Below are 17,217 nucleotides of genomic sequence, written 5' to 3'. Positions count from 1 at the left end.
CGCAGAGGGCACAATCTGAGACGAGGAAGAGCTCAAAGCAGTTTATTCCGGCTAGCCAGGAGCCAGGAAGTGGGAGACAGGCCAGAAGAGCGTCCAGGAGCCATCAGGTGCAATGGGGCGTTCAGCCGAGCCTCAGCGAGGGGCGCCCTGCGGAAAGAGAAACTTGAGAACGCATCCAGGAGCAAGCAGGTTCCCGCTCCATCCCCGCCTCACGGCGCCCCACCTCCTTCTTCCTGCAATCGCCACAGAAGACACCAACGACCGCGTTCACCAGCTGCACCCCGCACAGAGCCAACTCCAGGCACGAGGCAGCCACGAGCAGCGAGAAGAGCGTCACATTCCAGGCGACCACGCGAGGCGGCTGCAGACACCAACTCCACAGAGTTTCATTGACCAGGTAAGTCCCCCTGTGGGCGGGGCAGGGTGACAGGAGGGAAGGAGGCCACGTGGATGGGAAATTGCCAAGGGCTCGCTTGGCCCGCATGGAGGGAACTCTCTCCAAGCCGAGTCCCGCTCCGGCTTTCCGGTCCTCGAGGGAAGGGCAGGTGGGGGAAAGGAGAGAATGGGGGGCACGAATGCGGGCTAAGACTTACGAGAGTTCTTTGAAGGGATATTCCCACGTGAGGTTGGTTAAGCATTTGGGTCCAATTTGGAGCCCGGCTCCGGATACCCCGAGACAGTAGATGGCGCCAAACACTCCGAACGCCGAGGAGAAGATGGAGCGCAGCATCTGCATGTGCAGTGGAAGGTGAGAGAGTCAAGCCTCTGAGCTTGGCTCCGTGCCCCGCATTACCAAGCCGGCCTCGAATCACATTAAAAATACATTTCCCGTCAGACCGTGCGGCTTGGGGTTAGGCTAATCCTAAGAGCCAGCAGCCAAGGGGCTTATGGGGATTGTAGTACCCTCTGCTGCAGCCCACAGAGACTTAACACTTGAGAGTGCCAGGGAGGGTTGAGGTGGGGTCTGAGGCTCTGCAAGTAAGCTTATGGAGCCCGGAGCTCTGTAGAGGGGAAAGCCTTTAGCTGTGGCTGTCCAGGATGAGTTCAAAGCTGGGTCCTGAATCCCGCCTTAATTTGGATCTTACCCTGCAGCGATTTCCACAGCAGCCCGCTCCACAGCAGCCCTTACCCCCTGCCCGAACAGCTGTAATTCCTGTACACAATACCTGTGGAAGGAGAGTCAGTGTGATAGCCTGTACCCCCAGATCCTCAAGTCCTTGCTTTCATCGATGCTTACTTCCTCCAGGAAGCCACCTGTGATACCCTGGCCCTTTGGACCTTATCTATACTTCTGCTGGAGCCCTGTTGGCCAGTACCTTCATTATTGTTATTTATATGCCTACCTTATCTCTGTCCAGATTGTGGCCTCCCGGAGGGTAGGGTCCAATTTCATTATATCCCCTGTACATTTTGACACATAGTAGGATGCCAACCCTGTACTCATTTCACACTACATGAATTAATTCACGTCTCTGGGTCTCAGTTTCATCCTGTGTAACACGGGTCTGCAAGACCTACCTCACAGGGCTGTTCCCAGGATTCAGTGAGCTAACTGGTTGACTTGAGGTCAAGACTGGCTCACAGTAAATGGCCAGTAACTGTAAATTTCCTCCTTTCTCCTCAGCAGCTGGAAGCTAGGAAGGGATAGTGGTGTTGGCATGTCTGGTGAAGTGGGGTTATGATGAGAGGGTAGAGAAGTATCTTAGTGGAGACTCTGATGTGGAGTGTAGGATTCTCCGAGATTCAGCCCCTGGTCATCTGTTCTTTCTTTTTCCCCGTGGCATTCCTCATAAAGCCTGTCCTCTCCAAGAGTGTCAGCTGTTCCCCCTGCCAACAGTCACCTCCTCAATTGACACTTCTAGATACAAATCGAACTGCCTGCATGGTATATTCATTCAAATGTCTTGGTTTCATCTTGAATTCAACCAATCTCATACTGACCTCATGATATTCCCCAAACTCATCTCTCTTGACTTTCCTGTCTTCAACAGTGGAAATAGCATCCTTCAGGGCACCCAAGCTGGAAAACTACAGTAGGATCCTCCTACACCCAGCCAGACCTCAAATCTTGTCAACTTTTCCTTCAATGGCTCTTGAATCTGTCTGTCCCTCCTTTTTCAGAGACAGCCCCTCATCACCTTGCATTGGAATGATTTTTCTCAGCCTCCCTAACAGATCCCCAAATCTCTTGACCCAGACCACCCCCCACTTCATCCTACATGCCACCACCAGATTAAAGTCACTTTCACCTCATCTTTCCTCTCCTCAAATCCTTTAGGGTCTTCTTACAGAGTGGCCCACCAAGATTGAGCTTTTATAAGGCACTTGAGGCATCTTGGCTCTGACCTTATCTTTTTGCACCAGGCCAGGTTCTTTGCCCATCTCCCGTCGGAATTCCACAACTGTCTTTGCCTCCTTTTGTCTCCCTGGGTCTGACACACACAGTTCAAGGCAGAATTTTGTTCTTCTCCAGGGAAGAGCTGAGAGTTTTAGTTCTATCGTACCAACCCTCAGCCGCCTCACAGAAACACCTGCTGAATTGAATTGACTTTGCCCCAGACAAGGCTCTTTCCTCCCTGTTCTAGATCTCATGGCAGGTCCAGGGTCAGTGCTGACCCTCTGGCTGAGCCTCTCCAGTTAGATCACTTACTGGGGAGGCTCCTAGATCCAAAGACAAATAGAATTGCCTTTCATATTTACAAATTTTGGATGGTCTACCTGTTTGAGATTTTTACTTTGTTGTCTGAGCTTCTCTGTGGCGCTGCCATCTGCTTGTCTTAGTGTAAAAAGTAGGATCATGTGCAAATGACTTTTCTCTGTCTCTATGGCCACTGGCCAAGCCACTATCATTTCTCCTGGGCAACTGCAGTAACCTCAGTCTGGTCTTCCTGCATCTGTTGACCTCCTACTAATCATTCTCCTCACAGCAGCCAGAAGGATCTTAAATCCCTCCAACAGAATGTGGAGAAACTGGACCTTTCATCCATTGTGGGTGGGGATGAACTTGGTACAAGATCCTTGGCAAACTGGCAGTAGCCATTAGCACTGAATATTTGCATACTTTATGAATCAGCAGTTCTACTCCTGGGTATATACCCAGCAGACATGCACACATATGTCACCTAGACATCTACAGGCATGTTTATAACATCAGTATTTGTAACAGACCCTCACTGTAAACTATCCAAGTGTCCATCATCAGTAGAATGCTTAAATAAATGGTGATCTATTCTCACACTGGAATGCATAAGAAATAATAAACTACAACTATACATAATAATATAGATTGACTCTCACAAACTTCATTTGAGCTAAAGAAGCCAGATTCAAAAGAGTACGTACTGCATGATTCCATTCATATAAAGTACAAAACAGGCAAAACTAAACTACCGTGTTAGAAGTCAGGATAATGGTTACCTTTGTTGGTCAGGAGGGAGGGGTTTAGTGCCTGGTGAAAGGTATATCTAGGATTTTAGTAACAGTCTGTTTCTTGATCTGGGTGCTAGTCCCATGGGTGTGTTCACTTTGTGAAAATTCCTCAAGGATCTGGGCATTTGTCTGCATGACTTAAATTATAAGTTCAAAAAAAGTTGAAAAATTTCACAAAAGGTCAAAATAAATCCTTCAGTAGTTTTCTCTTGTAGTTACAATAAGATCCAAATTCCTTGCTGTGGCTTTCAGGGGTTTCCACGGTCTGTTCCCTGCCTGCCTCGTTTCTCTCATTAAACCTCAGTCCCACTGGCCGCCTGTCCGACCCTGAGATGTGCGGGGCCTGTGGCCTCAGGCTTTTGTACTTGCCACCCCCCCCCCATTCCTTTTGTCCTTCTGGCAGGTATCAGTTCAGACACCACATTTAGAAACCTTCCTTGAAAATGCGTAAAAATTGCCTCCTATCGTGCTCTAGGAAGTCTTTAAAACAGCAAGCTGCTTTATTTTCTTGATGGTCCCTACAGCTGTCTGAAGTCATCTTGCTTATTCATTTCCTTCATTCATTCAATGACTATTAATCAGGTGTCTGTTAACGGCGAGGGTACACAGCAGCCAACAAAGCGGGCAGTCCCCGCTCTCCTGGAGCGTGCCATCTTGCATCCTTGACACTTAGCCTCACCCACGGGGACACACGCCTCAGGATGTGCAGGGACTTCATCTGTATCCCAGAGATGCCTCACGGTGCTGTGCGAATAAATTCTGAGAAAGCTGTCTCCAGACTGCCCGTGGGCTTGGTGGTGGTGGTAGGGAGGCAGCTGTGAATGGGTTTGCTGGGAGGGCGTACTGGGAGATCTCCCCTGAAGCAGGCTCCTTGGACTGGGGAGAGTGTGTGTTTGGGGGTGATTTAGGCTGGAGAAGGGGCATGAGGTGAGTGTGTAGACCTGGGAAGACTGTGCCATGTCAGAGTGAGCTGAGGCCATCAATCCATGCAGGAAGGAGTAGGAGAAAAGGCCCCAGAGGGTAGGAGGGAATTGTGGGTTTAAAGAGAACCCCATTTAACTAATAGAGGTGTGACCAAGGAAAGGGACAAAGGTCAGACTTCTCAGAGAACCTTCATCAGTCAGCTGTCCTGGGAATGGGGATGGAGCTGGGCAGGTCTTTTGTCTTCATCCTATGAAGATGTTAAACTGGCTCGACCTATACAAAGTTCCCTTACATGGGGAGGGAGTTAGAAGTCCTGGAAATCTGTGTCTCCCCTCCTTCCACTTCTCCTGACAGAGCTGGTCTCAGGGAAGCCTGGGGGCACCGTCTCCATCACACTGACCAAGGTTCTGAGTTTCTTCTTAGCACCCAGCACAGGGCGGGCAGCCAGCATGGTGGACAAAGAATGGATGTGGGGGGTGGGGAGGGTGACGCTGAGGCCATAGATAGATGGGACAGATCCGTGATGTCGCTCCCTGGCTCCAGACATTTTCGCTGCACACCTCACTTCCCATGCCCGTTATTATCCTGCCCTGATAACCTCCCTCCCCCACAGCCAGCTGTTCCTTCTCGCCTTGCGGTGAGGTGTCCCCAGCATCAGCTCACAGTGGTGGGGTTGGGGGGGTGGGTAGGACACACTCCCGACCCAGAAGGGAGAAGTGAGGCTCCCTTCCTTCTCCTTCCCCTCAGCTCAGGATCTGGGGTTCTGCCCCGGGACATCCTACAGAGCGCCAGTGTGGGGGTCTGGGTGGGGGGGAACTCTCATAAGTCAGCTGTCCTGGGAAATGGGAACTGTGCTGGGGAGGGAGAGGGGAGTGGAAGGGAGAGGGAGTGGGGAAGAGAAGGGAGACGGGGAGGGCTCTGTCCCCAACAAGCTGTTGCCAGCTCCTCCCTGCGCTCTGTCCCTCTCCCTCCCGTCCAGAGCCCCTTAGAGTGGCCCCAGGCCCGCGCCCCCCGCCCCAGCCTCCTCACCATCAGGCCCCCGCCGAGGAAGCCGGCCATGAGCCAGACGTGGAGGCTGAGGTGTCCAGTCCAGCAGGTCTCTCCATTGGGCACCAGCAGGAGGGCGTTGGCCACGATGCAGACCAGGGCGAGGGGGATGAGGGAGAGCCCCACGCAGCGGGCGCACTTTCCCGTGCACATGGCGAGCGGCGAGTGAAAGTGAGCCTGTGAGTCTCCGGTCCAGAGGAAAACAAAGCTGGAGCGAGGAGCAAAGGTCGGGGAAGAGGTGTGGCAGAAACCGGCAGGATGAGAATGATAAGGGAGAGAGGCAGGAGACAAGCACCGAGGAGGTGGGGGCCGAGGGGCTGCAGCCTGGTGAGGGGAAGGGGAGGATGTGGTGGAGGAGATGAGGGAGCTTGACACACAAAGGAAGTTGCTTGGGGTCAGTGCTTTCTTCCTCTTCTCTGCACACACGACACGTCTCCACAGCCTGCAGTTCCTTACCCACGGTGGCTTGGCCCAGCCCCTCAGTGTCCCTATGTCTCGGTTGCCTCATTTGTACCAAGGGTATGGTCATGAAATTTGCCTCTCGGGCCAGTGGTGAGGATTAATTGGGACACAGTGAAAAGTATTTGGTAAACTAGGAGGCACTAAGCAGATGTCCGGTGACCTCATTGTTTCTGTCAGTAGTTGCACAGAGAGAATTCCTCCTGGGAAGAAACTGAGACAATGGCAGTGGGCACGCATTGTCCTTTACAATGTTCATTTTTTCTGGTAGGAAGCATCTCAGCATGTCCTTGTTGAGCCCTCCTTCTGCTAAGGCCACCCCATGTTTCTCCTGACTGACTTCTGGTTGATTGGATCATTCCACCCCACTGGTCTCAGTGTTGACTCAGCCGTGGCCATCTGGTCTACACCAGTCTCCTGAGAATCAATTTCTGTGTTTTTATTGGCATTCCGAGGTAAAGAAGTTCTGTTTGGGTTGGGATGCTGACGCTGCTGGTGGCATTTTGTCACCTGAGGGAATGAAGTCAAAACCGAGGAAAGGACAGTCACAAGATGGAGAGAAGCCAAGTCCTGGTGCCATCGTTTGAGCCTGCAGGTGCAGCTGACCCTGAAGCCTGATCATTCCATTCCTGGGACAGTTTTGATGATGTGAGCCGATTTGAGTTGTGTTTCTGTCAATTACAACTTAAAGAGTCTCCTTTGTTGCAACGATTAATTCATGAAGCCCTTGCCATGGATAGGCGATAGGAATTCGGAGCTGCACGCGTGAGATCCAGACGTGGGCCTTGGGAGCAGAATTAACCCAAGCCCGAGTGGGATGTGGCAGAGCCGTGGAAGAGGTGAGGGTAGCAGGTGGTACTGCAACTCTTCAGAGGGGGCCCGGGGAGGATGTCACACAGAAAGTGGCATCTGGCCGGTGGCCTTTGACATAACCTCTTGCAATGTCCCACACAAACCGCTATGGAGACATGGAAAATGGAGGAAACTTACCACTCACACCAAATGTGGTTTGTAACTGTGCACACACCAGAAAATCATGTTCTGAAATCTACTCCATTCCTGTGGGCATGAACTTCAGCTAAGATGTGGCCCAGGGTGGGTCTTAATCCTCTTCCTGGAGTCCTTTATGAAAGAATGAAATTCAGACAAAGAGAGAAAGCCACAGAAGCACGAAGCTGAAAGTGACGAAACCCAGAAAAGAAGGCAGAGACCAGCAGATGCCGCCATGTGCCTTGCCCTGTGGGAGAGGAGCCAAGGATCGCCAGCAGCGGGTTTTGGAGAGACAGCATTGCCTTGATGATGCCTTGATTTGACCTCAAACTGTAAGCCAATAATTCCCATTGTTTAAGCCAACCCATTTCATGGTGTCTGCTCTGAGAAGCCTAGCAAACTAAAACACCAAATGTCAGCTTCTGGGGGCAATTCCCAACCATTTATAAGACAGAAGGAGCTGGATTGAGAAAAATTGATGAAGAATTTACTGAAGGACACCTGAAGCAAAGAAAATATTTTGAACCTCCCTCACTGTCTGCTTCTGACTCATAGACAATGTATTAGTTAGGGTTCTCTAGGAAACAGAATCAAAACATATGCCTATAAATATAAGATTTGTAAAAGTGTCTCATGCAACTGTGGGTATGCACGAGTCCAGATTCCGTAGGGCAGGCAGCAAACTGGCAACTCCAATGAGGATGTTCGATGAACTCCTCAGGCAGTGAACTGGCAACATCAATGAACGTGTTCGATGAACTCCTCAGGAAACGAACTGGCAACCTTGATGAACTCCTCAGGAAATGCTCCGCTGGTCAGCAGAAGAAGAAGTGAGGGTCCTCTATCTGTCTCGCGTAAAAGTCTTCAACTGATTGGATTAAATCCAGTTGATTGCCGTCTCTCATTGTGGAAGACATGCTCTTCATTGATGTCATCGGTCACAGCTGCAGCCAATTGACTGATGAGTCAACAAACCAGCCATCTGGTTTATCAAGCAGCCACAAACATCCTCGCAACAACTGTTAGGCCAGTGCTTGCTTGACCAGACACCTGGGCACCATCACCTGGCCAAGTTGACACATGAACCTAGCCATCACAGACAGTTATTGTGATATCTGATATTTGGTCTTGCTTCTGTTGTCTTATTTAATGGTTTTCATTTTTTATCTTTTTTGTTGTTTCTAATGTTTTCTGTCTCTTTTCATTAAGAGTTCTAATATTCTCCTGTGTTTTGTGTTCTCCTGGCCCATTATCCAGGCCACAGCTAATTGATCTGGGAATGGGTACCTGACCTAAAAGCAGGCACTTAGAGACCTGTGGGAGGTAGCTTAAGGTGAGAGCTCTGCCTATCAGAGGTACCCGAACTGCATGATGACTGCTCAACCATATGGGCCAGTTTGGATGTATTATGTCCCCCAGAACTCCATGTTCTTTGATGCAATCTTGTGTGGGCAGACGTATTAGTGTTGATTGGGTTGGAACCTATTGGTTCAGTGTTTCCATAGAGAGGTGACCCAATCAACTGTGGGCGAGAACTTTCATTGGATTATTTCTATGGAGGTGTTGCCCCACCCATTCTGGGTGGGTCTTTATTGGATCACTGGGATACTTTAAAAAGAACCACACAGGCCCAGAAGCAGAGCAGCTATGAGCGATGTTTAAGAGAGCAACTGAGAGTGACATTTTGAAGAGGAGCTGCAGCCTAGAGAGGAATATCCTGGGAGAAAGCCATTTTTAAACCAGAACTCTGGAGCAGATGCCAGCCATGTGTCTTCCCGGCTAACAGAGGTTTTCCAGACACCATTGGCCATCCTTCAGTGAAGGTGATACTTGTTGATGCCATAGCTTGAAAACTTTTATGGCCTTAAGATTGTAACTTCGTAACCAAATAAACTCCCTTTATAGAAGCTAATCCATTTCTGGTATTTTGCATAACAGGCAGTATTAGCAAACTGGAACACCAGGGATCCTCATTCTTGGGAAAGCTGACTGTGAGACAGTCTGAGAGACTCAGCAGAGAGTGGGGTGGCCTAAAACGGAGAGACGTCCAAAAGAAAGGAGGAGCCAAAGCAGTGAGGCAACTGAAACCACAAATGAGCAGAAGCCGTAAGGAAGAGAACTGTGTAGAGAAGTTACTTGGAAACAGTGCAGGAGGAAGACATGCAAGGACTGGATCCCAGGGGAGCTGCTGGGTCCCCAGAACCAATGCTGGACTACTTGCAAGCAGCTATCATGTCCCCAAACAGTGGGCCCAGGGCGCTCTCAGCATTGCTCTGATGGACAGAGAGTGGGGACAAGAGCAGGCCTCGCATCTGTCTGCAAGGTGATAGGACTGAATCTGAGGGATGCTACTTCTTTTAGGAAAAGTAAAGAGAAGGAAAGAAAAAAGCAAGCATGGGGTGACTTACCCCTACTCATTTTGTTGTTTTTTAATACACATCTGTATGCATGAAATAGTGTTAATAATGTTACGAATCATTAAAGGGATTCTGAAAAACTTCTTCATAACAAGGGAAAGGACATATCATCCTGCAGACTGAAAGAAAGGGCAGAACTCTGGAGAAATATTGACTGTAGGATTTAGAAGAAATTCTCAGGAAGATTTCTGGCGACCTCACTAGAATATTCCGAGGTGGGGGCTGAGTACTTGAGAAGGAAAAGGCTGAGATGAAAAGGCGCCAACATGTATTTGGAGGAGAAAAGAAAGAATTGCAAGAAAACTGGAAAGCACAAAGCGAATTGTGGCTCTCATCAAAAGTACTACAGAACAGAATTGCAACTGGGGAAAAGCAGAGTGATGCGGAGGACAGACCTGAGAAATTCTCAAATTCAGAGAAACAAGAGGAAAAGACCAGAAAAAAAAGACCAGAGATTAAAACAGTGAAAGGGAAGATGATTGATGTGGGGAGAGAATAGAGAAATAGGGTAAAGAAAATGGCTGCTCCCAAAGACGAGAATGGAGCGGCTGGATGTGGTGCCACAGATTAAAAATCTGTCCTGGGAGGAAATTTCACTGAGTTTAGATCAGCTCAGATTAGCAGGTTGAAAGGCAAACTGTGTTGCAAGTTGGTTATTAAAAGTGAACTGAACCTACTCATCCTGGAAAAATACTCGAATTAAAGGATACATCTAGGCAGAATTAAGAAGGCTACTTCAAAAGGAACACAAGGCAGTTATTGCTGACAGGGTGACGCAGGACTGAGACACGGACACAAAGCTAAGAGTTAAGGGAGCAGGGGGCCCACTGCCTCTAGGGCGAGCGGACGACAATGCATCTTTGCTCCAGCTATTTATCAGAGCAGATCACGTGCATATGCTCAAGGTACATCAGGTGTAGTTACATCAGGTGTGCACATCTTGTTTACATCAGGAACGTCATAGTCACATGACTTACATCAGGTGTATATCCTCATCATCATAGTCACAAGTTACACATCTTTACAGGGCGGGCCTGCATGGTATTCTATGCAGGCCTGCGGCTCAGCGTTCTAAGCCACCACCCTAGATATGCCTCAGGTAGCATGGAAGGCTCAGTTTCCCACAGGCAGTCTGTCCTGAGACCTCTCTGCTGTATTAAATGTCAGAAGACCAAGGATTTTTTCAGGAAAAAAGTAATGACTCAATTATGGTTTATATACCCAAGTTGTTTTTTGCATGTGAAGGGCAACAGAATTGCGTTTCTAAGAATGCTCAGGTTCGGAAATAAAACTGTGTTCTTTTCTTTCTCCTTATTGTTATTATCTTTAAATTATTTTAACTCACCAAGAGATGAAATAAAAAATCCCAAATGGGTAAGTCTGGTATAAGTCTAAGTAATTTTTTTATAAATTTGCTTATGAAACAATGTAGGTTTAAAAAAATCATTTTAAAAAGAAAAATATAATGTAAATTCTAAAAATTATATCAACAGTTATATATTATATGTCACATATGTTATATATGTTATGTATATTATATATTGACAGTATTAAAACTGTCAATTATTTGTTGCCTACCATGCCCCAAATCATCTATTTTTTAAAAATGGTGGTAACATATAGAACATAAAATTGCCATTTTAACTATTTTTTTTAAATTATGAAATAAATAGATTTTTCATTTTATTCCTCATTCACTTTTTTTTAAAAGACATGTATTCATTGTCATGATCAGACTATTACATTTAGCAATGTACAATCTGGATACAAAAAAAAAACTACATTGAAGTTTTTGTTGGAAAGCTTTCCACTTTCCACAGATCAGAAACTAAAATAACCTGTTACACAATTAGTCACAAATACAGGCCTCTACAATTAATCACAAATATGGTCCTCGAGCTTTTTGCCCATCCGGAAAAGTATTGTCTAAAGCATTTCTTCATGTAGCAGCTCTGCCCTGCTACCACTGTGCTTGGCTGAGTTCACAAATGTGTTGTAACTTGTAGCTTTCCTGTCACTTCTCAGGCTCCCCTCCCCTGCTAAGCTTTATTTACTGGCAGTAATTAAAACCTTCTGCCACTTCCACAGCTACTGCTCTTGCTGGAACCACCATAGCTACCGTGGTTTTGTGGTTTGACAGAATATTGGCCTCCACCACATAAGGGCCAGAGTTTCTGCCTCCAAAGTTTCCTCCCTTTGTGGGTCCAACATTTGAAGATTGATTGTTGTAATTGCCAGAATCATTGTAGTTTCCACTACCTCCAAAATTGCTTTCATCACTACCAAATCCATTACAGTCATCAACACTGCCACCATATCAACCACCACCTCAGCTACCACCAATGCCACCACAAACGCTGAAATTTTCTCCACTACCAAAGCTGTCATTCTCACCAAAGACACCTCCACAGTCACCCCCAAAGTTTCCAGAACCGCTTCAACCTCTTTGGCTGAATGAAGCACTGCCCATCTCCTGCTTAGACAGTGCCTTCCTTACTTCACAGTTTTGGCCATTCACAGTCTGGTATTTCTGAATGATGGTCTCATCCACAAAGTCATGGTTGTCAAAGCATTTTGACTATTTTATGATTCAGTGGCTTTAATTACATTTACAGTGTTGTGCTGTCCCCAACACCAGCTATTACCAAAACTTTTTCATCACCCAAACAGACACTGAACCCATTAAGCAGTAACTCTCCCTTCTGCCTCCCTCCAGCCCCTGGTAACCTCAAATCTACTTTCTGTGTCTAAGATTTGCCTATTCTAGATAGTTCATTTAGGGAATCATGCAATTCTTGTCCTGGTGTTTGGCTTCTCTGCAGCAGTTCCAGATCTCATGTCCTTACACCACACCATCAAAAGGGAAAGAATCTTTTCTGGTAGCTTTCCCTGAGGAGAGAAGAAGTTTTTTTTCCAGGTATCCCAGCAAGTCCCTCCTTAGTCGGCTTTGGGTTTTGTGCCTGTCCTGGACCCAGTTCACTGTGGCCAGGGGTAGAACATGCTAATTGGCTAAAGTCAGTCAGGGACCATTCTAGAACAGGAGGAGTTGTCAGTGCCATCTGTGGTGGGCTGTCATGCACCCCAACAAACACACGTTCTTTATCTTAATCCGTATCCCTGTGGATGTGAACCCATTGTTAAAAGGACTTTTTGAAGATGTTACTTTTAGTTGAGATGTTGTGGACTGAACTGGATGGGTCTTAATTTGGGTTACTGGAGGCCTTCTAAGAAGACAGCTACAGGGAGAAGCAGGAAGTCTGCAGGTACCTGGAATAGAAAGGAGAGGATATTGTCATGTGACAGGAAAGCCAAGGAACCCTGAGGATTGCCTACAGCTGGCACCAGAATACCACAGTCTTCGGGGAGAAAGCAAGCCTTGCTAATATCTAGATTTTGGACTTCTAGCCTCAAAACCGTGAGCTCTGCTTGCCCATATGGCACTCGTTACTGCAAAGGAGAGGCTAAACCTGCTTATAATTGTGCCTAAGGGTCTCCCCCTGAGTACGTCTTTGTTGCTCAGATGTGGCCTCTCTCTCTAGCTAAGCTGACTCAGCAGGTGAACTCACTGCCCTCTCCTCTATGTGGGATCTGACTCCCAGGGGTGTAGATCCCCTTGCAATGCGGGAAATGACTCCCGGGGATGAATCTGGAACTAACATTGTGGGATTGAGAACATCTTCTTGACCAAAAGGGGGATGCGAAATGAAATGAAATAAAGTTTCAGTGGCTGAGAGATTCCAAATGGAGTCGAGAAGTCACTCTGGTGGACTATATAGATAACCCTTTTTAGGTTTTAATGTACTGGAATAGCTAGAAGTAAATACCTGAAACTATCAAACTGCAATCCAGTAGCCTTGGCTCTTGCAGACGATTGTATAACAATGTAGCTTATAAGGGGTGACAGTGTGATTGTGAAAGCCTTGTGGATCGCACTCCCTTTATCCAGTGTATGGATGGATGAGTAGAAAAATGGGGACAAAAACTAAATGAAAAATAGGGTGGGGGGATGGCTTGGGTGTTCTTTTTTACTTTTATTTTTTATTCTTATTTTTACTTTTTTCAGGTATAAGGAAAATGTTCAAAAAATAGACTGGGGTGATGAATGCACAACTATATGATGGTACTGTGAACAGGTGATTGTACACCATGGATGATTGTATGATATATGTATATATTGCAACAAAACTGAATTTAAAAACAAAAAAACAACAAAAACCATGAGCCCTGGCTTAACAAATTCCTGTTGTTAAACCAGAACCAGTTTGTGGTGTTTGTGATAGCAGTTCTTGTGAACCAAGACATCTAAACCACATGGCAGGGAAATTTGGGGTACGCTTAGAAAGAAGGAAGAGGGGACTGAATGAGAGGGAGACATCCTCTCCAGGGAACCTGTCTAACTTGCTTGACCCCATAGCTGAGTCGACCAGAGGGGCACACCCAACCCAATATCTGGCAGAGAGAGTGAATTGGCCTCATTCTCTTCTTATATATTAGGAGACTTTTTAGCTTGGCACATGGCTGCTCAGTTAAAGACTATATTTCCCAGCATCTCTTGCAGCTAACTGTGGCCATGTGACCAAGTTATGGTTCACGAGAAGGGACAGAAATGGTATGTTCAACTTTGATGGTGCACTCTAGGGAAGGAGCATGCCCTCCCCTTCCCTTTCTTGCTAGCTGGAAGATGGGCCTGGAGGTGAACCTTTTGGACTGTGTAGATGAAGGCAACCCCTAGAGATGGATCAACACTATCACTCTTGACTCTGGGTCCCTGGACCGTCTTGAGGAGCAGAAGCACTGTCCCAGCTGAGGACCACCAGCCTCCTGTGGTTCTGTGAAAAAGAAGTAAACTTCTGTCCTGTTTGAGACATTGTTACTTTGGGTCTCTGTTACAAGCAGCCAAAGGTATGTCCTAAATAATACACAGAGGCCAGCAATCCATAAACTGTACAAAAGCTCAATACCTGGGCCAGTAGATTCGCTTTCACTTGGATATATACTGAGAAAAACAGGAAATTTCCTGTTATCTCTGGACCTGAATTGTTGATAATAAGGATGCCGTGAGATTAAGTCGTTCATTCCTTAAACATTTAACCACATTTCCTAAATTCTAAGTCATGCACTTTTGCACATTTTAGTGTTTTTTAGAATAGGATATGTCACACAGTGATTTTTTTAAAATTCAGTTTTATTGAGATATATTCACAAACCATACAATCATCTGCAGTGTACAATCAGTTCACAGTACCATCATATAGTTGTGCATTTGCACAGTGACGTTTTACAAGCAGAGAACATACGTACATATGACCTGCCTTTGTGAGTGCTTCATCATCCCTGTTCATGTTGCCATCACTTCAACCCAGTTATGCATCCTATTGGTGCTACACTTCTTGAATTAAATTCCTGTTTAAAATGTCTTCAGAAAGATTACACTGTAGCTTAAAGTTGAAACCAAAGGTTCATTATGTATTTAGAAAAGCAAGGAAACAAAGTAGTGGGGCAAAAATTTGCTGTTAGTGAAGGTGTCAGGTCCATTGATTGACACCATCAGGTGAAACCAGGAAGTGCTAGCATCAACACTTGCAGAAAGTGCTAGCAGCTTGGAGGAACATCTTGGAGACAGCGGAGAAGCAGTCTGCATCACCAGTGCTCTTGATGGCTCAGAAGACAATATTGTGTGGAAAAACACAGACATAGGTAGCTCGGTCAGAAAGCGATCAGGAAGAGAAATTCTGAAGAAACTTTTGGAATGTTTTAGCCAATTTATTTTACTTCTCCTTTACGTTTTATATATGCACTGGGAGATGATAAAAGATAAAAGGTTAAAACAGCTTTTCATTATTCTGAGTTGAAGTTTCATATGTAGGAGAGCTATCTCGCATTTTGCGATCTATTGAAAGTCAGCCCTTGACACAAGGGTTTGTAACAAAAGAGCAAACATAAAATAGTAAAAAAAGAGAGAGAAATATTTTTAAATAATTTTTTAATTAAAAGAGCTTTTCATTAGTACAAAGTAATTTTAAGTGTTAAAGAAGCATCGCATCACAGTTTAACTGAAAGCATTTTTTTCCTTCTTAGTGGTACGTAAAATAATGTCTGTGTTACAATTGAAAGTGTCTTAGATTCCATGAAATTCAGGAGTGAGCACTTTCTCTGTAGAGGCTTAGCCCTGAACCTGATGGATACAGCACTAAACTTGACAGACAAGTTCCCTCCCTGTGGTTTGGGGAGACAGGCAGTAAGCCAGAAATTAGTGATTACATCTCCTTGTATGAAGGAAGTAAACAGGGTGACATGATGGAGGGTGACTGGAGTGGTGGCTGCCCCAGACTCAGTACTCAGGGAGTCAGAACCACACTCAGATCTGGGCAAGAGGGGTCTGTGCTGTCGTTCAGAGCTTCTCAAACTTCAATGTGCATACAAGTCTCCTGGGGATCTTGTTAAAATGCAGATTCTGATTTGGTAGGTCTGGGATATGTCCAGACATTTTGTATTTCCAACAAGCTCCCAAGGGACGCTGATGCTGCTTTCCCCAGAGATCACACTTTGGGTTGCAAGGCTGCAGAGGACCCTGCATGTCACAGTGGAGCTGTCTGCAGGCGTGGGTGTTGGAGGGTCTCATCAACCATGCAGGCATCTGGGCCCAGAGCTGCTTCTGCCTGCCCCTGGGCTGTGAGGACAATCCCAGGTGAGCAGGCTCAGGATGCAACTGAGGGCCAGACCTTGGCCATGGGTTGATTTATACATTTAAATTTTTAGACTGACGGTATCTGGGCCTCCATTTGGGCTGCTGTCCTGGGCCTGACTGATGTCAGCTGTGGACCCACAACATTAAGAGAAATAATAATAATTATGGATAACCTGTAAGCCAGGCTCTGTTACTAGATTTTACAGGTATTAACTCTCCTCATTCTCATAACAAGCCTATGAGGAATCAGAACTAGCATCATCATCTCCGTTTTGCAGGTGAGGAAACCAGGAGAGGCAGGATTCCGATCGAGGCCAGCTGGCTGCGAAGTCTGCACCCTTGTCCACCTGCTGTGGCCCTGCGCTGGGGGAACCCCTTCTGAAGGACACTGGGAAGGGCAGTGATGAGCGGAGGAAGGACATGTTCCGGGTTGAGGGGAGAAAGCACTTGCATTAAGGAACCAAAAGAAGGCCAGTGTTATTAGAGTCAAGGACGGGGACAGATGGGGTCAGACAGGTGGACAGGGCTGGGTCACGTAGGGCCTTGTGAGGTGTTTAGAGGCCATCAGAGGGTTTTAAGCAGAGGAGTGACATGACTTTAATTATTATTATTTTTTTATGATCATAAAGAAGCCATTGTTTTTATTGACAATTCAATCCCTATACACATACAGTATTGTGTAAATCATAAGTGGATCAACAATTATATTAACAACACAAAACTCATGAGCATTTACAGAAAACTGCTGTTCCAGGTTCTGTGCCTTCTGAGCCAGGTATGTGAGTGAATATAACAAATAAAGAAACTGGGGCACTACTTGAATCCATGAGAATTAGCTTTCAAAATAAAGCATATTTGCCATCTCACTATGTCAAACCCAGAAAAATCAATAGCTAAATGACAAAATGAACACTGTTAAAGAAAATTTGGTGATGAAAACACTAGGTTAAAATGTTAAGTTTAAAATGTTAGCAATTGGGTTTAAGGTCCAGAAAGTAAGCACACTGGGAATTTTAAGAAAAGACCCCCAAGTTCTGCTTCACAGTTACTACTACATTCTAAAAGAATATTTCTGGGCTACCGTAACATTTTCCCTGCTAGTGTAAACCATTGTTTCCTGATTTCATGGAAGAAACAAGATGGTAATTCACATACATAGATTTTAAAGTAAGATTCTGACCATTCAAAATAAAACAAAAACTTACATGATCTTCATGGAATTACTAAAAAATTTTATCACAGTGTTGACCGGACAGGGGAGCC

At 46.1% G+C, this 17,217-nt stretch overlaps 1 protein-coding gene and 1 pseudogene across 1 annotated transcript; both read right to left on the bottom strand.

Moving 5' to 3' along the window:
- Positions 1–26: 26 nt before the first annotated feature.
- On the bottom strand, positions 27–5,766 carry TM4SF5 (transmembrane 4 L six family member 5). The gene is made up of 5 exons (XM_037808366.1): positions 5,383–5,766; positions 1,086–1,166; positions 594–730; positions 224–407; positions 27–147 (listed from the first exon to the last, which is right to left on the bottom strand). Exons 1-5 carry the CDS (start codon positions 5,551–5,553, stop codon positions 133–135), a joined length of 588 nt encoding a protein of 195 aa, XP_037664294.1. The 5' UTR covers positions 5,554–5,766; the 3' UTR covers positions 27–132.
- Positions 5,767–11,329: 5,563 nt separating this feature from the next.
- On the bottom strand, positions 11,330–14,608 carry LOC119514614 (annotated as a pseudogene).
- Between the last annotated feature and the right edge of the window lie 2,609 nt (positions 14,609–17,217).

The sequence above is a fragment of the Choloepus didactylus genome, chromosome 18 (genome assembly GCF_015220235.1).
Source record: "Choloepus didactylus isolate mChoDid1 chromosome 18, mChoDid1.pri, whole genome shotgun sequence".
Taxonomy (NCBI): domain Eukaryota; kingdom Metazoa; phylum Chordata; class Mammalia; order Pilosa; family Megalonychidae; genus Choloepus; species Choloepus didactylus.
The sequence above is the reverse complement of the archived record's forward strand: the minus strand, read 5'-3'. Positions and strand labels throughout refer to the sequence as shown.